Genomic DNA, 26,259 nt, shown 5'->3' on the forward strand with positions numbered 1-26,259 from the left:
TCTTGTTCATTTTTGTGCTGGAGGCATTGCCAGTTCTCCCTTTTTGCTTCCTAGATGGATAGCCTTTTCTGCTCAAAAGAATCTTTGTTTGTGAGTCTACTCTATCTTGTAAAGGTACATGCATTGATTTTAGTTCAATTCCAAGACTGTGTACACTATAATGTGATTATACGATCTAAATTGAGTATGCCCTGTTGGATATTTGACCTCAAAAATATGTCCGCTCTGAGTTAACCTACTCATCTGTAATCTCATAATTTCAAACCCCTTAAACCCACAATGACAAGGCTTTTGTGTTTTAAACTGTATGTGACCACTAGACAAAAAAGGCCTTTGCAAGAGGTGGAGTGAAAATGCTTTCTGCTGGACCATGAGAAGCCTCCCTATCTCTATCCTTCTCCATATCCACTGTCTATCATTCACTGATGTATCAGCCTCCTTCTCTGTGGTGCTTCATGGGCCACCATAATACCTCATTAGCCTCATTAGCCAGAAACATTGGATCTCATTGATTTCACATGTATTCTCTCTCTGCCCTCAGCTCCCTCTCTCTTGATTGTCTTTCATACTGTCTGCTATGGTCTGTTCACAGCATCCTCAGGTCAGGTATTTTGCTCTGAAATATTGTCAATATCAGAAAACCTACAGAATTTATGACTCAAGAAGCTTTAGTCAGTTTGAAATGGGTTGTTTGTGGTAGCTGATGCAATTGAGCTGGACAAAAGTAGAAAGCAAGATTTTAAAGAGCACAAAGGAGTACTCTCAGAAGGATATGTTTCTCCAACAAAGCTTGAGAGTTAAGACTTGACAGACTTTTGTGGGAGGATTATGTCTGACGTGTTTCCTTTTGTAGCTTTTTATGAGAGTATGTATCAACATTCTCATATTGGTATAAACCATTGAAGTCTGTGCATCTTTTGCATGCAAAGGGGCCCTCAGTTTCACATTAAATCAGTTTTAAATTAAATATTTACATCAGCCTTCTTCTAGTACTGGGTTGAAGTCTTTTTAGTTGCAAAAGAAAAAAGGTGGCCTTTTTCAGTATCCATCACTAATTTATAGCTCAGTCTTTGGCACAAGCTCTGGTAGACTTACACTGAAAGCTTAGCCTAAAACATTTGCCTTCACTCCATGATAAAAAAAAAAAAAAAACTTTATGCTTGTCCAATTAAACATTTCAGTCCTCGCCAACTGGTGGGTGAATGTTTTTGTGACTGTGCTGAGGGTACTTGGTTTAAAGGTGCCATGTGTAAGAATACACGCATCAAAAGAATGAGAAGAAATAAGGGCGATGATGTCATTAAAAAAATGCATGAGAGATAGCAACCTGAATTAGCATGCTAAATTACTAGCCACAGCCCGACAGGTGTCATAATACCAGTTTCGGCCATGGGAGATATGCGGGCAACATAACCGCCAGCCAAACTGCAATACACGAATAACTCGCACGGCTTGTGGGCGTACTTGGGGTATACTGCCCCCATCCTTTATGGAATGTGGAGTATGAATTGATTTTTTGGCAGACAATACACATGGCACCTTTAAGACTGTCGGGTTAAGAGTAAATGGATCCCAGGTTGCATTGTATCCACAAAACAGGATTCCCAAGTCATGATCTCACTGAATCCTACTGTATGATGTGTCTAATTAGTGTGATTTAACATTACACACTGTTACAATGTGGTATATGTTGCAAGATCCGTCAGTATCAATCTTACAAAACGAAAAGCCACTTCAGAAACCGATTAATTGGAGATTCAGAAATTGCTTGAGAGAATCGGCAATGTCAGCTAGCTCCGTGAATAAGGAATTATGTTACACATCATTATTCATATTCAAGTTGTTTAACAGGATATATTTATGGAACATTTCTTTATTGCTACTGATCTAAGCAGATTTGAGCTATCCATTTATCTAACTTAAATTGTAGCTTTGTTTCCTTCATTTCACAAGGGCTGGTGATGATTAATAACTACAGTTGTGCTGCAGAAAGTTCCATTCACAATAATGGGCCTTTCTTACGTTCGGAGATCTATTAAAACTATATAGGCTTAATTACTGTTGCAAAGTATATAATGACCGCTGACAATGGCCATGGGTTTTGTGCTTTTGATTCAAGTCTTTCATATCATTCCGCAAGTAGTCCGGTTACTTCTTGCAATGGAACTTGCTGTGTTCTAAAGAATGTTTTGATTCAAGTTCTGTGTGTGTTGCGAACTATTTGTTTCTCAGCAAAAGCCATGACGAAACGGTAACAAATAAATGTAAAGAGACATATGATATGGAGTTTATTTTTTTATTTTTGGCAAGTAGCCATATGATAAGCGGGATAATCTATAGAACGCCGGTCATTATCGGGGAAAATAAGTTCTTTCAGGGCGAAGCAAGATCTGGTTCGCTCTGTCGGGATTTTTTTCCCGATGGCTGGCAATCTATACATTATCCCTAACAAATGTTGCAAATCACCATGGAATTCTCATTTCCCTCACACAGTGTACTGTTACTAATTTCTTTACTTAATAACAATTAACAATAGAATATACCACTTCTGGGCCTACTACCAAGGGTCAGTATTGGCCCTTTTCCACTATGGGGTAAAACCCTGGTGTCTGGGGTAAAGCCTCAGACTTTTTCTATTTTATTGATTGAGGCTGGACCTACAGTAGGCTGTGGCCCAGACGGCCCCAGAGTAGGGCAGGGCCAAATTAGGGCTGAACCGAGGACTTTTGGAATGGAATACGATAAACAATAAAACTGGAGAAATTTAAAAACAAACAGCTAGGATTTGTTTAGAGTTGCCTAGCAACAGAAGTGATTTTGCTTATTTTGTGAAGAAAAATAAGATCTGCAGATATATACAAATTTTGCAAAAGAATTAAGGATACTGCTTCTTACAATTTTATAACTTATTTAAATGTCCTGTTATAATTTGACGCGGTGTTCTTGCTAAGCACTGTTTAAAAGTGAAAAGTTTCTAGCATTGTTAGCTAATGTCCCCGATGTTACAGCTCCTTATGGAAACAGAACACCGAGTCCAAGAGCGGGGAAAAGCCGTGGGCCAGCCCGGTCCTTAATGGTAAAGAGCCATATGATTCTCTGCTGTACATTTTTTCTTTGAAGCTGTTGTTGCTATAGAGACTGGAAATTGCTTAGTTACGGTCATCTGTTTACATTGTGATGAACATGGTCATTGAGATATATATATATATAAAGCTAAATACAAGGCAGTAATGTAGTGATTATGCAGTGGTTGATCAGGCATGCCCTGCCTAACATGAGACCATCCTACTGGGGTGATGGTACTAATATGTTTTTTTTCCATTAAGATAATGCGACTTGCATTACACTGACCTCTCTGAATGTTACTTGAAAGACACATTACACCGCACTGGCTTTCAATGGATACTTGTGAATAAACACCATGTGTATCGTCATTTTCGGAATGCATGCTCTCTGGATGTATGAATCGTTTTCTTTGTGGATTTTCTTAGCATTTTCTGTATATGGATAAAAATGGCAGAGAGAGACGGTAGAGTCTTGTTTCATTTTGGTCAGCTGCTAGGCTGTGACACCCCTGTCCCCCATAGGTGTTCTTCCATTTGCACACCTATCGGCTCTGTGACTGTCTTCAGCTTAAAGGTGGAACAACCCCCCTCCCCTCTTTCTGTGTTTGGACATTTTATTCAGAACAGTAAGACAGAATAGCAGTGCAACATTCCAACCTTAAACTGGGCTTTCTATATCTCTCTGTTTAGCATCTCTCAAATCTGTCACGTAAGAGTATGGCTTTTGAATAAATCAATCTGCTACTAACCATTCAACAGAACCATTCAATGCAAATGGTAACACTGTTAGTCTTTTAATGGCTAGAATGTTGCAGTGTACTGGTTAATTGTTCTATTGGCTGGTAGCTGGATGGTATGAGCTGGCTGACATTAATGTTAGTGTGGAGCAGTAAATTTGTCTTCTATAGTTAAGTGGATTTGACTGCAGAGCTTCATAAAATGTTTATAGTGCCCTCAGGATTGAGCACTGTCAGGAAGTACAGTGATGGTTATCCATATTCATAAGGACTTGGAATCATAAATCAGGTGCTCTGCTTTATTGTGCTAACTCCAACTAAAAATACCTAGCTCGGTGTCCTCAGAGTTCTTGTCAGACAGAGCTGATTGTAGGAAACGGGGCAGGGAATGCAGTTCGCCACTCGAGCAGCCATGGAAATGAGAGGGGAACAGATAATATAGTCCGTAAATAGGTGGGGAGATAGGAGATGGAAACTCTCACACTGCTCTCCTGGCAGACCATGTCTCTGCTGCCCCTTGACCCTCGTGTGACACTGTGATAAATTTCACTATGGGGTCAACAATTAGTCTAGAGGTTACACTGTGATCGTCAAGGAGTGCACATGTGTGCATGGATTATTGTTTCCTTGCACTGCATTGGGTCCTGTTTTTGAAAGATGAAAGCAATCATGTTTTAAGTCATTGTATATCTATTGAAGAAAAATATTTTATTTGAAGACCCAATTTATTTACTGCATTTGTGTTGAGTGTTTATTTGCACTGGTATAGTTGTTAAAGTAAAGTTCAAGTAATGTATCCCTCAGTTCAAAACAAAAGCAAAATGTTTACAGATCTGAGGAAGAGATAATAGAATAGAATCCCCAATGTGGCACAGATTAGCAGAAAGTGATCGTTAGTTTAAATTTACAGATTACCAATCATGGTTTAGTACGGTATATGAGATTATCTAAACATAGTTTGTAAGAGTATCAATCAATAGAACAATCTTATACACCCCTGACAATATTTAGACTTTATAAACACTGCTCATGGTTGACGCACATTTCAAATTCAGTCAAATGTTTTAAGAGAGCCTCTGCAAATTGAGCGAAAAGAGAAATGGAAAAAGCCCCTTACTCTCGGACCCTCTCTAGCATGGGTGTGTGACATTTCACTCCCTCCTAAGTGTCAGATTTCTGCATTCTTGCGTCTTCCTGTCCCACCTGGCCCCCTTCCCTCATCTGACCCCTGACCAAGGTCACACCATTAGGCTTGATCCTCAGGGAACTGTACGAATGTACCGGCTCTATAATGGTTTTCTATCCCTAGTTGAGGAGTGAGTGATAGGCCTAGACTTAATCCTGCTGCTGTTGTGTTATATCTTGATTTCCACCATTCTAGCCCAGGTACCTATCTGGTGGTGCCTTGTGTATCTGTGATTGGTTTCACTCTTTGCTGTTGTTGTTGCTCGAGTGCATGGGAGAGCCATGTTGGCCGCCTGCTGCTTTCTACGTCTGTTTTCCTTTCTTGCCCTGTGCTTACCTTCCTTCCCTCCCTACATCTGAATAGCTCCTCTCGCTGCCTTTTTTACTTGACAACATCTGACCAGATGTTATGTCCAGTGTTTGAGAAAGAGAAAGTGAATGTGACGTTGATGATGGCTAATGAGCTTTCTCAATGTGTGGGCTGTTAATCCTTTCCCTCATACGACTGTGTACCTCTCTCCCCTTTGAGAACAGGGAACAAAGCTGCATCACCATGGGAAGGGGAAAAAAGCCTTTTCCCCAACTTTCAATTTTTTCCTCTCTCATCATGATATATTTAAATTGTTTAGCTTGTAGTTTATTTGTCAGGGGCCATGCACAGTTCAAGCCTTGTGCCAGAGTTAGCTATACAGCTAATTTACATCTGTGGTCCCTGGGCAAGGGGGATAAAAGGACAATACAGACAATACTTTAAAAACAGATAGAAATTTAACAACAAACAACATATAACAAGCATTACATAAGTTAAACCAAAATATATAGATTCCATATTATAGAAAGATCAATGATCACATAGTTGTTTCGCCTTCAGCCAAGGACATTTTAAAACTGCTGAGACTTACACAATTTCTATTATGAAGTGGATTTAAGTTCCACTTTTGTACTGCTGTAATTAAAAAAGGAGATTGATCAAATGTAGTCTTCCTAAATTGAGTGTAACAATCAGCTCTTACAGAAGCCCTGGAGACCCTTACGTTATCTATGCAAAATGACACACATTGCTTGAGTGGTGGTGGTGCAAGATCATGAGTCAATTTATACATCAGGCACATGCCTGCAAAACTGTCAAAGGTTAATAGGTTGTGTTTTTTTATAATGGTGCAGTGATGGTACAGTAATTTCTTTCACATTTTGTTTGTAAAGGGTACATAAGAGTTTTAGCATAGTCCCACCTGCCTGGTACCATTGTGAATGAAATTGTGAATGATGCACACTTATTCTGTAGCTTAAATGAAGAAAGCTGTAAGCTGGTGGTTGTGTGGAAGAGACAGAAAAGCAGAGGGGGAAGAATCTGTTAACCAAGCCGTCCAGCAGCATAGTGCGACTTTGACTGTCCAAATATAGCTGCTAAATAATTAATTACGCCGCCTACAGATCAGTAGTTTCATTACTAATTTATCATAATGCAAGAAGTGGATAACACAGCTCTGTGTTTTTGAATGGGGGCATGTCTGTATAATGTGTGTGTGTGTGCGTTCTATGGCGATGAGTGTGTATTTGGGTTTGGAAACAAGGGCATTTCTTTTTGTGTGTATGTGGAGATGCCTGCCTGATTCAGAGGAGGCAGATCTGCCATGGTTATTTTCAGAGGGGCAGGGCTGTGGCAGCTGCAATAGAAGGAGAGGAGAGATTGAGTGCACTGTGACAAAACAAGAGGTGGAGCCTTGCTGCACTCCCATTCATTTTATGCAAATACAGAGACTCCTGCTGGTGTCCTATTGGCTGGCTGGCAGCCTAGCTGGGCTAATAGGAGAGACAGAGCAGTGTTGCTCTGTGCTGTGAAGGCTCCTACGCTTGTGAATAAGAGGGAGGAGGATGTAGGCGTGCGAGCAATAGGGAGAGAGAGAGAGTAAAAGAACAAGTCTCAGCGCATAGCTTAGCTCAAAATACCACACGGCCCAAACACCTCCCACCAAATCACTGGAGCCGTAGAGGAAGAACGGGTCACACAGAGGGGGGAGAAGAGGAGAAGCCAGCAGCAACAGAAATCTGACGAGGAGGTTCCTTCAACATCAAAGTCACAAACACAGGCAGTTGGCTCAGTATGGTGCTAGCAGATGAATAGGGGGTGAGTGCCACTCTTGCCTCACTCTCTCAACTCCTCTTGCGTGTTTGTGTATCTCTGTTTTTCACAAACTTGGCTTGGGGTGCAGTTGGCCGATGTATCGGAGGACCCCCAAGCTTGACTTAGGAGGAAGAGAATAACAAACAAAACAGGAGGAACGGAAAGACGGATGAGGATGCACTTTACTCTGCACCTGTTCACTTGAAACCACTGTGCTGCCAGAGCGTGGCCCGCTTAATCCGTTCCCTTGGCCAGTCGTCGTTATGAGCCACTCTGCCTCCCCATGTCGGCGCATAAGGAAGGAATCTGCCCATGCGGGTCTGAGTGCAGTTGTTAACTGTGACAGTGGGGTGCTTCTGCTGATGCCTCTGGCTCATTCCTTCTCCTGCTCAGCTCAGAGTGTGGGCTTCACACGTGTGCTCTGGTTTCCCCTCATGTCCTAGGAAGGGAGGCTCTGGGGGAGAGAAAGAGAGAGACCACAAAACAGGACATGCAGAGGACCAGGACTCATTGGATGGACTCTACTTTTTCTGGATACAAATCAAAGACTCTGTTTTGTTAAAAAACAGTGCATTTTAAAAACGGTGCATAGAACTTAACCATGTGGAAGTGTGCCTAATGTTGCCTTTGTTTTAGAGTCTGGATGGAGAGAGAAGACTATTTTGATGTGCCTTTTGTGCGTCAGACTAGCTCTACAGCTCTAATTATATAGGCTGGAGAGAAGACTGCATCTTCCTTATAACCTGTGTGTGAGAACAGTGTTCTCCCTCCTTTCCTTCGAATCCCCCAGGGGCCCCATTGTCATCATTAACGTCTACTGCATACTGCCTGTGAGTTATGCAGCAACAAGGGTTTCCATAGAAATAAAGGCAGCAGTGAGCGAGATAAGGAGTGACAGACCTTCTTGCCTGTAGTCTTTGGGAGCTGATGCGTGGCTGGCTGTATGGGGAAGAGTGTTGGTAAAGGAGACAGAGGCAGGCGGGGGTGACGTGTACCTCTGCTCTGAATGGATGAATGAGGAGAGCGAATTCTCAGTAAAAGGGAGGTTAAGTTCAGGGACACATGTGCTCCAAACTGCTCCTCGTCGCCACACAGAGACTGATCGAGAGAGGGGAACAGTGAAAGAGAAGGAGCTGCAAGCTCTCTGACATTCAGACTACCTTACATAGCCAACAGCAGTGGACAGGACAGGACAGGACAGAAAACAGACGGCTGTTGATCAGAACCTCCCTGCAGTGTTCCTGCTGTGTCTGTTCTTGGCGAGATCATCCTATTCTGTCATTTACTTTGGAGCTTTATCTATTCATTTTTGACAACTGTGGAATATTTACAGAGGAAAAAAAACTGGGTAGTCCTCACTTTCTACAGAGAAATCTTTGTGAAGTTTGAGATTTTCGGTAATTTGCACACAAGCGTCAAGACAATCAGAGTCAAGGAAAAAAGTAAACATTGATTGAACACATTTTGTAAACTGAAGACCAAGTTCTTTGTTCTTTTCAGTGGTCTGTCAACTTTCTTTGAAGAGGACGGTGAAAGCAGTAAGGGCTGAGGCAGAGACAGGCACAGAGGAATACGTGACTGCCATCTGCTCTGACCTTGTCTGGTCTTACTCTAAATGCACCAGCCAGCTCTTAGGGGAGCTCACAGCCGCTGACTCATCTAAGAGTTCTCACTTGGCACCGTGGCCATTTTGGCTCTTTAGGTTCATCTACACGTTAATGGCAGGCTGTAGCAAACCTCTGCCACTCCAGTGGAGGAGCTGACGAGTGCCTACCTGTGTGCCCTTACTCACAGCCAGAGGTGTTTGGGTTTTCTAAGGGGGTGGTCAAGCAGCCCGTCTTGAGGGACTGAGAGAGACAGAGAGAGGGCCATCATGGATGACTCCAGCATCTTACGGAGAAGAGGCCTCCAGGTAAAGTCCCGTCTTGCAGAGCATGTTCTCCTGTGCTATTGTCAATTTACATTAGACGTTTTGTACATTACATCTAGAAGTTTTCATGACTAATATTTTGTCTTTTCCAAAATCTCGTATACAGTATGATGTGGTCAGGAATGTTGTGTTTTTCTGGTGTAAACTGGTGCTGTTGTCTCCAGCAGCTCCTCATAGAGCTTCAAGCAGCCTCAGGCAGATTATTTTAATTTTCCGTTTCCAGCAATGTGCCATGGTGTTTTCAAACATTGCAAAAAGCTGATTGCTTCACCAGCATCTGGAATAAGCTAAACTGCAATCACATTTTTCTATCATGAACACAGTACTGAAAATAAAACAATGATTTGTACCATGTAGATTGGGAGAATTATGCATAATACAACATCTTGGTTTGATGTTATTGTACGGTGAACAGTGTGCTGTTGAAGAGGAGGCTGTTGGAGTTTGAGGCATGGGCAGGGCTGACCTGGATTTGCCTGTTACAGTGGACCTGCACTATGTGCTGTGCCACTAGATCAGGCTTTAGACTATCCTGTGTTCATTTCTGTCTACCTTACTGAGAGTGACATACATGTGCTGTGCTGTAAGGTTGCATGCTTTAGTCATGCATCTGAACTGCAATGGATGGTTACCTAATTCCACAGCTCATAATGATGACTGTCAGTTAAAAAAAGCCTGACTGTATAACATGCCGTCCTGATATTTGAGACGGTCCATTGCATAATTTGTTACTTTGGAGGGATTGACTGGTAAATGAACCCAGTGTGTTTTTAAACAGATTGACAAATGTTATTGTTTTCATACTAACATTGTACATACTGTTTGCTTTTACGTTTAGTAATTTAGCTGATGCTTTTATCCAAAGCGACTCGATATTTTGATGTGATACATTTTTTTGTTTAATTCTTTGTTTTTGGTCATTTGTGGTGTTCCTTTGGAGGGATGTGTTTGTGTCTGAGTTTCTGTGTGTGGCCAATTTGTTTTATTTTATAAATGCCTTTCTTTTGAGTTCCTTTTTTGGTGATGTCTGCCAACATGATATTTTCCATGTACACTGCAGGTCATTGAGTTCCTTTGTTTTTCACTTTTATGTTCAGATTTCTCTGTGAGCTATGCTCATCCCACCCCCAGCCCCTGTGTGTGTGTGTGTGTGTGTGTGTGTGTGTGTGTGTGTGTGTGTGTGTGTGTGTGTGTGTGTGTGTGTGTGTGTGTGTGTGTGTGTGTGTGTGTGTGTGTGCGCGCGTACGCACACTCATGCTCAAGTGCGTTGTTCAAGTGCCCCATGTGCACATGTTTTTGAAAAAGAGAGGGAGGACTGGAATGTATGTAAATGTATGTGAACTGGCTGGCATATGTGCGTTTGTGCATGTGCTAACGTGTGCCTGTGTGCCTCTTGGTGCAGACATCCGGCAGTCAGCCACCGACGTGGTGTGTGTGTGCGGCTGGGATAAGTTATTGCTGAGCTGGACTGCTTGTGTTGTGTCTGGCCAGTGGACTGTGCATTGGGACAGGCCTTTGTTTCAGCAAATCCTCCAGCATGGCTCTATGCCCAAGCCCTGGGGCTCTCCCGGTGTTTGGGGGAGGGTGATCATGGGAGGCTACCCTTCCTCTGCCAAACCAGAGAGCTGACCCGAGTTACCCTGTACCGCAGAGGAGACTACACAGGTTTTCATTACCTTACTGGTGATGTTCTTTGAAATGGTTTCAGTGGTTGACCTAAGCCTACAATTTGAGTAATGGGTCCTGATAAATTGGTTGTTAGGGTGTGACGCATGGGACATGTTGGAGTTAATGTAAGTTAAGTGGTTCATGCAGTCAGTCATTTGTGGAATGGAGCTAATGTCTAGCCTGCTTGAGACATGCTATCCCATAAAACCCATCCAGTGGGTGTTTATGGTTAAAGGTTAAAGAGCAGGATGGGTGAGGAGGGGTGAGGTTGCAGTTGGGAAGCAGGTGTTGGAGACGGCTGGGCAGGGGGCCGCAGGCTAAATCTTGCTAATGGCTTTGAGTGGTCTCAGGGGGCTTGCTGCTGTTAAATGCCTATTCCGCAGTGTCAAATATTTTTCCCTAGCTGCACTTGAGAAATCAGCAATGATATGGCAGACATAAACATCACGACAAGCATGTGGACCACATTGTAGCTGCATTGAACCAGACACATAGGCCTATGGCTTACAAAACTATTACTTTAAAGCATGTGTTGTGGAACAATGCGTCATGTTACCCTTAATGACCATCACCACTTCTCACAGTACCTTGGGGTCAGCATCCCTGTTTACAATTGAGTTACTTTCTCCCTTTTCTGTCTTCCAGTAAGCCCAGACTTTGTGGGTATGGTCTGGTGAAACTCAATTTTCAGTGGTTGAGAAAAGTAATTCTCTAAGAAGCAGATATAGGAAAGGGTTTCTTTGTGGAAAGCATCTGTTTGCTGTTCAGAAACTATTTGTTTAAGCCTACTTTATTTATGTTTTGTATCAAACTGGAAATACTGTTTCTAGAGCTTTGTTTCCCTCTGACTCCTTTGTTTGGTCTATTGAGACTGTGGGCTGTTTGTATGGAAGAGGGAGTGAAGTGTCTGTGTGTGTGGAGAGATTAACCTGACTGGAAGATGAAAGTGAAAGAGGGAGTGCAGGAAAAAACGACAGGAGAGAAGGAATGGTGGAGAGAGGCTGGCAGAAGGATGCCGAGATGGGACTCAGAAAGAGATTGAAACTAGAGTGGCACATTATGAAAGAGATGGGCAGGGAGAGAGATGGGTACAACAGTGAGGGTAAAAGTGGTGGGAGACTCAGACACAAACCTTTGGCAACCCCTTCTTCCACCATTTCAAGGCAGCTTGGGCTGGGAAATTGCTCTCCTGCTTCACTGACTGCAGGAGATGGGACAGGCGGGGGTGGAGTGGGGGATGGCATATAAAGGAGCTTGAACCTGCAGGGGAAATGAATGAGCAGGATGTGGAATAGAGAGCTGGAGGGTGAAAGAGGATGTTTCTCTCACTGAGGATGTGTTCAGCTGCAACGGAAACTATTTAGAGTGATTGAGGACTAATACAACATCCCTTTACACACGTTGTTTATTAACCTGAGCAATTCTAAATGACCCTGAACATCGCATGGAATAGGTCACATTAATATTTAACTGTAAAGTTGATTCCTTGTATTTGTTTTACAAGTCATATGACATTGTCCATGTTTGCCCAATATGCCCAAATATTGTATTGCATGGTTGTGGTTGCATCCATGTAACCGTTTTTGTGTTTCAGCCCTCAGGCTCATGATTCCTGGAATAAAGATGCATTTGCCCTAGTATCGCCATGAATTGCACATTCCCGTCACAACATGCTTTATATGGAGATGCTTGACAACATGTGCTTTCAGGTGACGAGTATGTGTACCTTTTCAGCCGATGTCAATAGAACCCTGGGGGGAAGTTGCCTGAATGAGGGAGGTCTAGCCCCTGCTCTTTGTCAGGGATGGTTAACCAAGCATGCAGTTAATCTAGTGGAAGTATTGATAACCCTGAGGACACGGTGGATGTTGAGCAGAATGGGATGGGAAACCTCCTAACCTCTAAACCTCATCCCCTTGCATGGCTCAGACTCTTTATGTTGGCCTGCGGGCATGTTTCTAATTCCGTCTTCTGGCAAACCGCATAACATCTAGGACCAACAGGTCTAATTCAGTTTGGAATTTTGTACACAGAAGGAGGAGTGTGTGTGCATGTTCAGACGAATGGGTAGGAGACTGGGCTAAGGCATTAAAGAGTGCAGCAAAACGGCACACTGAATAATCTCTGCGGTCAGAGGATTAGACATTGGCTGCTGTGTTGAGTTGTGCTGATTTGCACAGGGTTAGTGGTTGCTTTAGACAGGGTTAGTGGTTGCTGTAGACTGTGTGTGGTGATGGGCTGCCCCTGGCTCTTCTCAGGAAGTATGGAGAATAAGAGGCAGCCACTGGCCTGCAGGAGGTCTCTGAGCTGGTATGGAGCACGGTTAGGTCTTCTGAAGGAGACTGCTGAAGGCAAGCAGGTAAGAAGGAAAGAAAAGGACGAGTTGAAAAGGGGTACAGAGAGGAGACAAAAGAGGGAAAAGAGGAATAGGAGGAGCTATTGGCCAAGAATATGTCAAGTGTACGCTTTTGGGAGTGTACGCACATTTTGTTCTCAAACCAGACAATGTCTAGACATTCTCTGTCTGGTACTGAGTTTTTAGCCTGCAGGGCTATCTTGTATTCCTTCCTGACTCAAAGCTCTTCCTTCTGCTGATTTTGGGTTTATCGTTCGTACCCCTCTTTCTGTCTGTCTCTTTCTCTCACGTTACATTAACAACCTTGGCTGGATGCACATCCCTTCCCTTATTTAGCCAGTCCCCCTCTGACTCTTTATGCCCTTTACTGTACCTTTACTTTTTTTCCTCACCTTTGAACATTCATAGCATCTCCATAACTTGCATTCAGACTGGGGCTCTAAACAGCTGCTGGTATTCAGGAGGATTTCTGCTGTGTCAGCCCTGTCCCTGTCCTGCCCCCAGCTCTAGTTTTTGTAACATTAATGCCCTTATAGTCCTCCATCTTGTGGAATATTGCATAGCCCCTTACATAGAATGCTGGTCTAGCATTACTCAGCTATTTTGGCAGTATTTTCCCAGAGATTGAAGCTGTTGTTTTTCTCTTGAAAAAGATGGGGCTTGAGAAAATTGCGGTCAGGAAGTAGCATGACAATGTCATCGCTGCCACTGATTTGTGTTTCTGTTTTTGTGCAAGCAATTGTATCTTGACAGCTAGGAGGTGAAATCACAAAATAATAATAATAACTTTTTTTTGCTGCATGTGCCTTCCATCTCAGTTAGAAAGATCATGTTGTTAAGTGAATATAGCATTCTTTAGAGAATAGTTCTGCAGTTATTAGGTGAGAAACTTGATTTGTGGCAATAGCTACAAGCAATGCTAGAGCTAAAGGAGGAGAACATCGTGACAGAAATGTTATAGTGCCATTCTTAAGGAGAGATCTGGATTGGGATGCATAGAGCCATGGTATCCTCCGGAAATGAGTAACAGGAATGGTGATTGAGGCGGTCACACACTCTGGGAATTCTAATGTGGGGCTTTGGAACATTGCAGCCACAGTAGGGGCTAAGAATAGAAATGTCCTTTGTGACAGGCTATGACTGGTTGTAGATTTCCAGTAGAAGCTATGCATGTAGACCACTGGGTCAGGGAGAAAAGATCAGAGTGTGGAATGTAAATGTGTGAGATTAATTTGAAGAAAGTAATGTATAAGATCCTTACTCTTTTGTGTCGGTTAGCCATTCAATTTTGTTTGTGGCCCCTGGTTCTTATTGTGGCCTCTTCTCCATATCTATGTGTGTGGTACCTTATGTGTCTGCATAAGGTCTCTTCCGTGAACCCAATCCCGTTAGTGTTCCTGGTACCCTTTACAGGGGCCTTTTTCACACAGGCAGAAGCCGACCCTGGAACAGGGATAAGAACAACTTAACCAGCTTAGCGAGACGTGGGGCGAAAGCATTCTCTGAGGGCGACTGTTTGTTCTGGTTGCAGAATGGTCCATGAGAACAGGGCAGCTGTTGTCCTGTCTTTCCCGCTTGGCCCTCTCACTTCTGGATTGTGCCTGCCTCGCCACCCTGCCTCTCCCTCTAGAGCTGCGGATAAACAAATTAAGGTCCATTCAATGAGCTCACTGTGTTGCTTTAGTGAGAGAATGAGCTCATCGTTTGGAGAGAGAGAGAGAGAGAGAGAGAGAAGGAAGGAAGGAAGGAATAGAAGAACATGGTGAGGGGTGGACAGCATAGGTCAAGGAGGTCACTGCCTCCCGAAAGCGTTTCAGTTACAGATGGAAACACACACACTATCGCGCTCTCGCTCTCTCTCTCTCTCTCTTTCTTTCTGACACAGCAGAGATTTATAAACCCCCTAGACACAAATTGTGCACACAGTGCAAGTGTCCTGTACCATGTGATCCGTTGTCACATATCAGTCTTGCTCTGCCATAAAATTTAATGACCTCATGAAAAATAGCCTAGGTCAGTTTCCCTCCATATGTAAACGCATGTTGAAAGCTTAACTAGAAGAATGTTATGGTGCTTTAACATGGTAAGGGTCTTGTTTATACAGAGCTTAAGTGTCTGGACCTATAGTTGGAGTTGTGTCGTACCACACAACGCCTTGAACTCACAATCACCAGAAAGGAACATCTTTAGAGAACATCACCCTTGGGGTGGATCTGGCATAAAACACCATGTTTTTATTGACCAGCGTTATCTGCTGTGCTTGTAATTTGTGCATTTGGACTGCAGCTGAAGCTAACACATTTATGCGGCCCAGCTGCTGAATGTCTATAGAAACCTCCTCCACCCAACCCTTCAGGTTAGACAAGATGTCAACCAGTGTTTTTGAGAAGACTGTTCCATGGACAAACAGAAAGGTGCCAGTTGTTCACCTTGTACCATAATGCCAGGTGTGATGCTCGTGCCCTAGCTCTGACTTATGAATTCATCCTGAGACAATGTGTCTGTGTATGTCATTCTCGTGACAGATAGACTTCATCCTCTCTTATGCTTTCTGCATCTTTCTTCCTCTGTCAGTGTCATTCACTCTTTCCTGACTCTTTGTTCTCCCTCATATTCTCTTTGTCTGTGTTTCATTTCTCCTTTTCTCCCCTCACCACTCACCCAGAGAGGAAAAGGTTGCCTTCTTAGAGTACCGCTCACAGTAGGCATTAATGAAATCTGCCCGCAGTCCTAACTGAGCGTGTGCACCGTGGCAGCCTGCTGTCTCTGCGGGGCAGATGCTTTGATCTGCCGCTTGCTTGCATACTTCTCTCTCCTGGGAACCGCTAGTCAGTCCCCCCCACCCCCTTCCTCTACTGTACTCCACTCCACCCCTCCACCGTTCGTCTTGCTGCCATACGGCATCATCCCTCTCTCCTGTCTGTGCCCATTTCTGCTTCTCATTTCGACCATCCCCTCAGGCCACGTCTCTCTAGAACCCTCCATCCTTTTGTTTATCTCTCTCTGTAAATCTGTCTCGCATCTCGTCTCTCGTGCGATCACCCAGTCCTTACTCGCACATCAGTTTCTTCCCTCACTTGCTACCTTTAACCTGACCTGCAGCTTTATGTTTGTCTTTGTAATACATATTTTTTATGTCTTCTCTTCTCACATTGTTCTTACCCCATCACTTTTGCTTTTGTTGCTATGGCTTCCCTCCTCCCTATGCACCCTCTTTTTAACTTGACACATCTACTGTACAGCCCAGTACTTTTCCGAATCCCTAAGTTTTTCTCAGAATAATTATCTTTACACGTTTCTGTTTTCATGCAGCCTCATCTCTCTATATTTAACCAGTGCCTGTATCTCTTTTCATCTGTCAGATTCCACATGCTGCCATCTCTTCATCTTGTATCCAAGTTCTGTCTCTTTGGCTGTTCAAGTCTTGCCCATTTAACCTAATATTTCTCATCTCTTTTGTAGAGACCAAGTCCGTCGGCTCAAAGTTCTGGCACATCATTTTTTGTTTGTTTGGTTTGGTTTGGATTTATTTGTATATTTATACCTCCACACTGTCTAGTGTCTCTGTCTCAGTCAGCTGTTCTTTGTTCCTCTCTTTATGCATTGTTCCCACTCCTCCTCTTTGTTCTTTTCTCCACCTTTGCCTCTTCCCTCCATCCGTCTCTCTGCTTCCACCTGAGAGAGCTTCACTGGTATCTTTCTTTGGGGTAGTTTCCTGTCTGTTAGACAAATTACCCCATCACATAAAGGTGTGTGTGCATGTGTAGTGCCTTTGTTAGGAGAACTGGTGGGGGAGTGTGTGCAGCCCATGTCTGTGTTTCTGTGTGTGTATTCCTCAGGCATGGGGAGTGGTGGAAGTCATTGTAAAGGGGGAGGGGTGAGCCTGCCTCAAGGTGCAAATTGAAGATGTTTGCGTGTCAGGGTGCGGAGCATCAGGGAGCAGGCCTGGAAGGTGTCTCCGTCTGCCTCCACATAATGAACTGAGTTTCACTGACACAGAAACAAGGGAAGGAGAGACAGAGTGGAGGAGGAGAGAAGGGTTGCAATGGAGAGCATAGGGAGGGGTAGTATCAGACACAAAAGAGGCAGCATAATTCCTCACGGTATTTATACTGAACCCACAAATATATGGAATACATTATAAATCAACTAGGTCTAGTTCAGATTTTTAAATTTGAAGCCATATGGAAAATATTTAATCTGGGCATGTGAGATTAATTATGTTTCTGTCAAAAATGTTCGCTCTTGGCTTCTCAGTGTGATTATTTTATTAAAAGATTTATTTCAAGATGGCATGGACTTACCATTAAGTGCTTTCAGTGGAAGATCAGGCATCTAATCTTCTTGTCGTCCAGCATCTTCAAACAATACTCTGACCTACAATCTAGCAAGTTTTCCCTCTGCTGCCACTCACTGAGATGATCCCTGCAGAGGGCTGTGATGAATCCCTCACTGTGCCATTAATGCCCAGTCCAGCAAGGATGCTTTCCCCCTCTTAGCGACCTAGTATGGTGCTTTTGGTAGCTTCGACATGCCTCTGACTGCCTTCACATCTCTGCTGGCTTTATGGCACAGCAGCAATTATCCTCAGTGTATCCACAGTGACATAGACACCACCCAGTCCCCTGCTGAATTCACTACATATACTAACATTAGACAACCATCCCAGCCTACATTGTTTTGAGTCCAAATTCACAACACAGATCATAAAGGCAACCCCTCTGTCATCCCTACTGCTGCTTGCTCCAGAACCTTAAACAATTTTACAGCGATTTAGATATGATGTAGAATTATACAATTCAATGTCGCTTTGTATCGTATGAGCCTTGTCCAGACCCACTCTCAATTCCAATTGAGAAGGCTATATCGTATGTCTACCAGAAAAGTCCATGTTCTCCAGTTTAGCTATCCTAATCTAGAAAACCTTTTTTTTCTCTTTTTTGGCTTTTATTTTTGATATTCAGTCAGCATTGCAACCCTGGGTTTTACTTCCCATAATTTCCATGCTAATGTCTGTCATAGACATACTGCAGAATGTGATTTTTGTTTTGGCGGAGGGGGGTATCACAGGAGAGAAATTGAGAGCTGTTTCCAGGATACAACTATATCTTGAGCTATAGATTCTGTTTGAGGATTACTCTGCTCCTCTGAGAGATGATTGCTGTCATCCATCTGGGTGAGAATCAGACAGGTCTGTGTACACACAGCTCTGTCAGTAACATACTCTAACCAGACAGAGCTGGCAGCGCTACATGCCCGCCTGCTTATTCACAGCAATCCTCTGAAGAAATCTGAAGTAGTGAGCTTAAAATTATGAAGTTCAAACAAAGGTAAAGACAACACCATGTTAGAGTAGTCTACTGTTGGATGAGGAGCTGCCAAATGCACCCCCCCACCCACACACCAGACTTGATTAATTCCACTGTGTCTGTTTGCTGAGCGGGTTGAAACAGGCACCAGCATCTTTTTTTTTCTGTTAGTGTTAATTGTTTGATATTAAAAGACAAAAAATAAACCACACGCCAGTCTTCAGTACTCGTGTTTTTTTCTCTATTATCTCCACATAAAGATGGCAGTGAAGCATGTAGATTTAATTTGAATGTGCAAATTCTAATTAGGATTAGTGCCCCCCCCCCCCATTCACTGTCTTTGGGACTGGTGTGTGTTAGTGGCATGAATAGGCTGCCTGATCAGGCCAGATTAGAGCCTTCTTTCGCTAAGGGAGGGAGGATTGGACGACGCAGGCACCCTCCCTGGCTCTGGGAGAGATATGAGACACAATAGAGATAGGTAATTAGCAAGTTATTCTGTAATGGGTGGGTGTGTGGGGGGGATTTATTTTGATGTCTGGGTCTTGTGTGTGTGCGTGTGTGTGTGTCTGTGTGTGTGTGAGAGAGAGCAGACTGTATGTTTTGAGTGATTCAGCTGTAAGACCAGACCAAGTCCTATTTTGATTTTAAAATAGTTCCCTACATCCGTTTTGAAGGATGTGTCCTCATTCTCTCTCATCCTTAGCCTCTCTTTCCACCCACACTCCTTACCTTACCTCATTACTTCACCTCCATCAGGAAATGGTTTTGCTCTCACTTGCCTTCCTCTTGCTTTTCTTTCTTGTTCATTGTACACATCCAGCCTCCAGCTGTGTGAGTGCATTGACTCACTCGTATATAAATTAAAATCACAAGGTTGCATCCGCTCATTTCATTGCATCTGACATTCTGAAAGACATTGTTATGGTGGTGAAGGCAGGATGAAACTGTGGGAGTTTTCCATATCCAATTGAATTGTAGGAAGGTTATGTCTCAGATCTGCCTCACTTGTTTGTGGCTGGTCTCTTCCATCGCATCGGCGTACCCAAGCTTCAGTTTTAATGGGCTGTCAGCAACTTAAGCTGGCCAAAAATGAGGCATGAGGCTTACAGTAATTGCTCTGGTAACCCACACAGAAGACATTTAGACGCTGGGAAAAAGTTGCACATTTTTGCCTTGTGTAATGGATATGGACGCCAGGCGGCCATGCCAAATTGTCCATCCCACACAGGTATAAGCATTTGGGTTGCAGCCATCACCCTAAGTCAACCCCTAAGTGCACTTCAAGAAGTTAACGTGATTTATTATAAGACCTGATACGATGTCCCGGAGCGTCTTCAGTATTTCTCTGGAAAGTTGTCTAATTTTGCCCCATCATGTCCTCTGTGCTGATTTGAGAGTCTAGTTCATTAGTTACTGACAATGTTTTTTTTTTTTGTTTTTTTTTTTGTGAAATTGTCCTGGAGAAGCAAAGCATTTAATGTGTCTATTGAACTTGGATTGGAATGGGATCTTCTTAACTAGCTTAAGGTATTCTGCATGGTCATACAGTACTGTAGGTTAGAACTAGCTGAAAGGTGTCGGCATGGTCATACTGTAGGTTAAAACTAGCGAAATGTGCGTGAAACTAGTGAATTGTAGGCAGGTATTGCAGCGGCCTTCTCTTAAGAGATTGCAGCATGCAAGAAGCTGTGCTGTCCTGAGTTGATGAGTTGACACCAACATTTGCACTGACTCCTCCTTTCCAGAAGATTCTTGTCCATTTCAGATGGAAGGGAAAGGAAGACATCTCGTGGATGCTCAGTAATTAAGTAATTTATGCAAATGCTAATGACCTGTGCGCCCCCTTTTGGCATGGGTCAACTCATTCGGCAAGATTAGCCCTATAGTATTGCCTAGTTTGGAATGATCCTGGATCCATTTAATTCCCTTTTCTGACTGCTTAATATTCGACCCACAGACTCTGGTGATGGAGCCCCAATTGCCTCATAACCATCTGCACAAACTGCAGTGCTACTAAGAGGGATGGACATTGTTTTTTACATTTTAAAATTACTAGATAAAGTTTGCCACTTCACAAACATACATAATTAAGACCGAGGTAAATGTAAATGATTGGTAAAAAAGGTTAATGTAGCTGCAAGGCTGGGGCTTTTTGTCCTTTATGTGATTCCATTGCTTTTAGAATTGGCTATGCTAGCAGCTGAGCCTATCTTAAATGCCTGCTGTGTACAATTGAGTGCTTCTGTGGTCATGAACAGGCAATTATTTCTTCCTCGCCTGATTTTTTGGGTTTTGTATGTTGTGTAAACAAGCCAGTACAATTCAGTACATGTTAAGAAATAAATAAAGCCACTGTAGATTTCGCTTCGTATTTGAACACGCCATTAAAGCCTTCAGAGCACTCAGCCCATATGATTTATAAATGTCTGTGTGGCTCTAAAAAATGTGGCTTCAATGTGTCTCTTTGGAAGGGAATATATTGCTGTGAGTGTGTCTGTGTGGGGATGTCAGTGCAGGGTTTTCAGTGTGACAACAGGAAACAAATCTGGCAGCCACAGGTCTGTGACAGTGTGCCTGGCTGACTGGGTGGCTGTCTGGCTGGCTGGCTGTCTGGCTGGCTGGCTGGGCCGTATTTGCAAGCACAGGCTCTCCTCATCGCACCACCCACAGACAGAGGGGATTAACTTCACAGCTTCTGCAGCCCCGCGCCTAGTCCCAGTGTCACTCACTTAGACACACAGGAAGTCATCCAGAGAGATGCCACAGACACTCTCTATCCTCCTGCCCCCTCTTCTCTCTTCTCATGGCCTCAGGTCAGAGACTCCTCTTTCTCTCTCTCCATCTCTCTCTCTCTTTGTCTCTCTTCTACTCTATGTCTATTTATCTGCCCATCCCCAGTTGATCTCTTGTTGAAGTTGCTGGAGACTTGATGGGTGAAGGCAGGATAGCCATGTGTGGGTGTATGTTTTTGCTGTCAGGCAGGGTTAAGATTCTATCCCTCACCTCTTCGTCTGAGCCATGCATATTAGACAGAAGAGTAGACAAAGGCTAGGGTGTTGTTTTATTGGCTTAGATATAAAGCAATGTAGGATGGAGCTGGGCCAAGACAATCAGAATAGTTTCCTGAAGTCTGATGGCCTGAGGGCACCCTGCTCCTGGTCCATGCTTGGCTGGTGTGATGCGCCTGAGCAGCTGACTCACCCCTCGGCAGAGTGGGTGATGTCGCACTAGAACACTCAGAGGCACACTCACCTCCCCAACTGGGCTTGGGTGAAGCAATCTTTTTTAACATGTAAGCTTAGGTCATCTCCTTACTCTGTCTGCATAGTGCACCGACCAGAGGCATGTCACATCTAGTATCTGTGGTCATTTATTTGTTTTTATCTGTTTTGATTAAAATGTGTGAGATTGAAAAGATGTGGTTGCACTTCAACACTAAAAAGTTGAAAACGTAAAACTAATACTGCTAATACTGACCCATCAACTCACTGACCCATACATTTGAAAGCAGTGAGATTTCTGCTGTTTGAAAACACAACTTTAAGTTGGTATCTGTCCCTGTGTGTATCGGTATAGCTATTTACCATCTCCATGGTCCGTGCCTGACATGCAGCGTGGGCCTTTCTGTCTCTCCTGTTCTGTCTCCCCTGGATGACCGTCTCTTTCGGTCTCCTCTCCTGCTGTTTCCTGGGCGCTTAGTCTGCCGCGCTCTCCTCTGCCCATCCTTCTAATTACATTTCCCTGCTCTCTGGCTCTCTTGTCACGCTCGATGGACTTAAGAAATATTGATGGCTTCCATTGGGCAGATTGCCTTTGTGCACAGCAGAGCTTGGTCCAAGCTGTCACTCCCACTAATTTCATTGTCCATAGCAGTGATGCTGGGGAGGGCGGTGGGGGCTTTCTAGTGTGTCGGCGCACACACACACACACACACACACACACGTTTTAATGTGATCAGCCAGGCCAACTTGATATCCATCCTTTCAAATTACATGGCTCTGGTGTGTGTGTGTGTGTGTGTGTGTGTGTGTGTGTGTGTGTGTGTGTGATCACTAATATCAGCTTTTTAGCTTCAGCTAACCTGGACATTATTTCTAGGATAAACTAGCTATACTAGAATCTCTCGTTCTCTAAGAAATATCATCCATCACTACAGCAACTCAAGACACAATGCAATCTTCCTGCATTTATGCATCATAAACCTCACTTCAGCAGCACTCCCAGTAATGGCATGGCATCAGGTGGCCATTAACATCTGGCATCAGACATAGCCATAGGATGCTCTTTGGTGAGCATTTGCAGATGTAATAGAGTTTCACTGTTTCCCTTCAGCTCCTTCAGCTGCCTCGTCACTGGCCTGCATCAGACAGGGGGCTGGAGGAGCAGCAAATTGAGTTGCGCTCGTGAGGCTGCGGTCTGGAGATGGAAGAGGATACGCAGGTGGAGACGATGGAGGCCATTTAGCCTTGGAGCAAAGCGCTGTAAATGCGATTAGGTTTTGTCTAGGAAGGATGTTATAGGCTGTATTTATATAGTTATTTTATTTATACAGTATGTATTCCCATAATGTATCTTACTTATACAGACTTATCTAACAGGTTATGGTTTTGTTTTGTGAACAGTGGTTTATGCCCCCCCCCCCCAATTGTCTAGTACCAGGCTCATATTAGTCTGAGACTGTGTGTTGTAAGACTTGCTGGGCACCTTGAGGACCATTGGGCTCTGAAGCTGTGTCTCATCCCCTCACCTTTTACAGCCTGTCCTTTAGCTGATCATCAAAAAGGCCGAGATGACATTTCTGTTGGTTAGAGGAATCTGATATACACATTAAAGGGGTCTGCATAAACACAGCCAACAGCCATATTGGTGCAGGTTGCCTGAGCCTCTAATTAAACAGTGGGATGGGTTTTTGCGTGCGGTGCACTTCTCAGAGTTGCTGCGTTAATATTCTGCAGACGGGTCGTACGGGGATCATGGCTCTTCGGCACAGTTTGCTGATGTGAGGAGACCGATACTGCTCAGACATGCACGCAGAGTGCGCTCTGCATCCCTGACCGTCTCGTCCCCGCACACCCGACCCCCATGCCACTCTGTCCCGTGGTGCCCATATGTCTTGGTCTGTCCCTTTGTGCATTCATCTGTTAGTTGTGTTGATGACGACATGGCAGACTCCTCTTCGGCTGTCTTGCTCTCCCACCTCTCTTCCTTTTCTTAATTTGGTCTCATTGGCGGTTGAAACCATGTGCTCATCATCTTCTACCCACATGTGGCGTAATGGCTGTAATGACATCAGTATGAGTGGGTGAACTATAAATAATAACAATATTTTGTGTTTTTTTTTTTCTGTATTTGTCATCTTGCCAACTCCTATGTGTTACTCATGTTCTTGGCTACCTTGGCTGACGGGTCATTTTGTTTACAATTCTAGAAATGTACCTGTAAAAATACTTGATGGAAGGTGAGGGGTCAAAACCAGAGAGTGCTGCTCTAATGGGGCATCTGTAAACAAACACTTGTGTTTTCCCAATGGCCCTGACCAACTAGCCCCTCCTCTAATAGATGATGACTCAGTAAACATACTCATCCATTTAGCCTAATGGCCCATGCACTGCACACCCATGTCTATGTTTGATTTAGCAGTTTCTCCGAGATGAGGGCAGCAGTCTGTGTGGCGTTGTGCTCTGTGCTGGCTCTGTTGGCTTTGCACCAGGACACTGTAGACACTTGTCATCCGTGTGCTTTTTGCAAGTGCTCTCATTAACTCTGAGGACTGAGCCATACCAGTTTCTCTCACTTGCCAAGACCTTATCTGATGAATGAGACATGTTTTCCTCTCAGTTACAACACTGGGCTAATATAGCTGAAGCCTTGACTCCGTAGCTTTTTTCTCACCCAGTTTTTTGTTGAAGTGAAGAGATCCCTGTATGTGAAACCAGTTATCTCAGTCATGACATTTTAGTTTGGGTGCAAGTCAAATGGTGTGGAAGTAAAAAATGTAATCAAACAAGGTTGACATTCTCTTCAAGGGAATTCGGTGGTACTCTTCTGCCATCTAGTGTTTCCCAGATGCAAGTGGTCACTTGATGCATAAGGATGGAATTGAAAGCTGTGTGAAGAATGAAATGGATAAAAGTAGCCTGCATATTTATTGAAAATTAGTATTTTATGAAACATTTTCATTTTAAACAGAAATTAACCATTCATTAAATATGACATACAATGAACTTGGCCTTCTCATGGCAGTTCGGTAGGTGACTTGGCTTATATTACTGCAGTACAACTGGCCTTGACACATGTAGCTCATAAGCTACACACGTACCGTTGTTTAGTGTGTCTGCATGGTCACAGGCAGCAGAGCAGGGTATGTCTGATCAGCTCTCGACATTCCTTGAAATTACAGAGCATTAAAGATTTGTGATTAGATTTGTGTGGTTAAGCAACGTCTATAACATGAATATTATCCCTGAAAATCTGTATGTATTTGACAGGCATATGTGAGGTCATCTGTCATTGTTTGCAATGTGTGCCCCTCTCACGAAACAGGAAGCCCCTCGCCTGATGCCTTGCTAATCCTGCTAATGCAGAAGTGTGTGCTTGTAATTGTAATCTTGACCACCATACTTATGGCCTCCCCTGTCTGTTTCTGTTCTCTTGCAGAAGGAGCTGAGCCTGCCCAGAAGAGGAAGCTTGTAAGTACCTGTTTCTGTTTTCTTGTGTCTGTCTCTGGAACGGTTTGGTCTGGGAGGGGAGGGGAGGCATGCTCTCACGCTCTCTCTCCCCCTCTCCCCATGACCTGTGATTAAGGGGGGGGGGTGGAGTTGTTTTAAAACTCTGACGCACGGTGGTGGCCAGTGAGCCCAGGGAGTGGTGCGGCTGCCTGATGGCACTATGAGTGAGATGGCCCTGTTGGGAGAGGCTAATTAAATCTGCACAGGGTGAATGGGCTCTCTTGTGGGAGAGAGGGCCAAGAGAATACAGCATTTGGGATACAGCGTCCACATCCTGTGAGACGTGCTGCAAAGCTTATGTAAGGAACCCCAAAACCACAAGGCTTATGTAAGGAACCCCAAAACCACTAGCCTCAGTTATTAGTCTCCGCCACTCCCTCTCACCCTCCCACCATGTCTCTTTCTCATCGGATCATCTCTATGGAAAGAGATGGTTGCTGCTGCAGCATATCAGAAAGCTTTTTTATCTCCTCATGCTTGTGGGACTCTCTCTCATTCTCTTTTCTCTCTCTCACACACATATACACACACACACACACACACACACACACACCCATATTCTCTTTCTCACTCTTGCACACACTTTCACACACTGTAGCTCATTTTCTCTGAGGCGTCTGGCAGTTATATCATTAGTATTCAGTTCAGGATCTCACACAGTCTCTCACTTAAACACACACACACACACACACACACACAGCCTGGCGCTGCAGTCCCTGACCGTTTGTGATTATCACTGCATCATTTCCCTTCAATGCTTGCTTTATAGACAAGTATGAGAGGCACATCATGCCGGACAGCTTCTTAAGTAGCTTTGTAGAAGCATACATGCATAGTTCAAGATATGTTTGCTGGATTTAGGACATGCTGTCACCACTGAGGGGCATTTTGCCTGGGGTTCAGAGGTCAGAGGTGAGAAGGTCGCATGTTTAGAAGACCGCTAAAACCGAGTTTGACTGTACGCTCCCACAGCATGCCGTGGGCTGACAGCTGAGCATTCCCCCCGCAGCCTTCAGCTAATTTACTGCTCTAATTTTAACCTGATGGCACGACCCTCTTGACCCAACAAAATAACAGAAGTGGGAATAGACCAGTATGTGCTGTGAAGGTCTTTGTCATGACCTGCTTGGTCTCAATTATAAGCGTATCTTGC

At 43.9% G+C, this 26,259-nt stretch overlaps 1 protein-coding gene across 8 annotated transcripts in view; it reads left to right on the forward strand.

Moving 5' to 3' along the window:
* mast2 (microtubule associated serine/threonine kinase 2) overlaps window positions 1-26,259 on the forward strand; it is a 124,137-nt gene that overhangs the window by 48,322 nt on the left and 49,556 nt on the right. For 6 of the 8 annotated variants that reach the window (XM_076277821.1, XM_076277823.1, XM_076277822.1 and 3 more), the window contains one exon: window positions 25,036-25,067. In XM_076277821.1, coding sequence (XP_076133936.1) covers window positions 25,036-25,067 — 32 coding nt within the window. Of the gene's footprint in view, window positions 1-6,871; window positions 9,025-25,035; window positions 25,068-26,259 lie in introns of those variants that run through there. The other 2 variants (XM_076277827.1, XM_076277830.1) reach the window with 2 other exon arrangements.

This window comes from Alosa pseudoharengus, unplaced genomic scaffold (assembly GCF_046254945.1).
Source record: "Alosa pseudoharengus isolate Yale_2024_CS ecotype anadromous, Long Island Sound unplaced genomic scaffold, YU_APseudo_1.1 YU_APseudo_1.1_scf_11, whole genome shotgun sequence".
Classification (NCBI taxonomy): Eukaryota; Metazoa; Chordata; class Actinopteri; order Clupeiformes; family Clupeidae; genus Alosa; species Alosa pseudoharengus.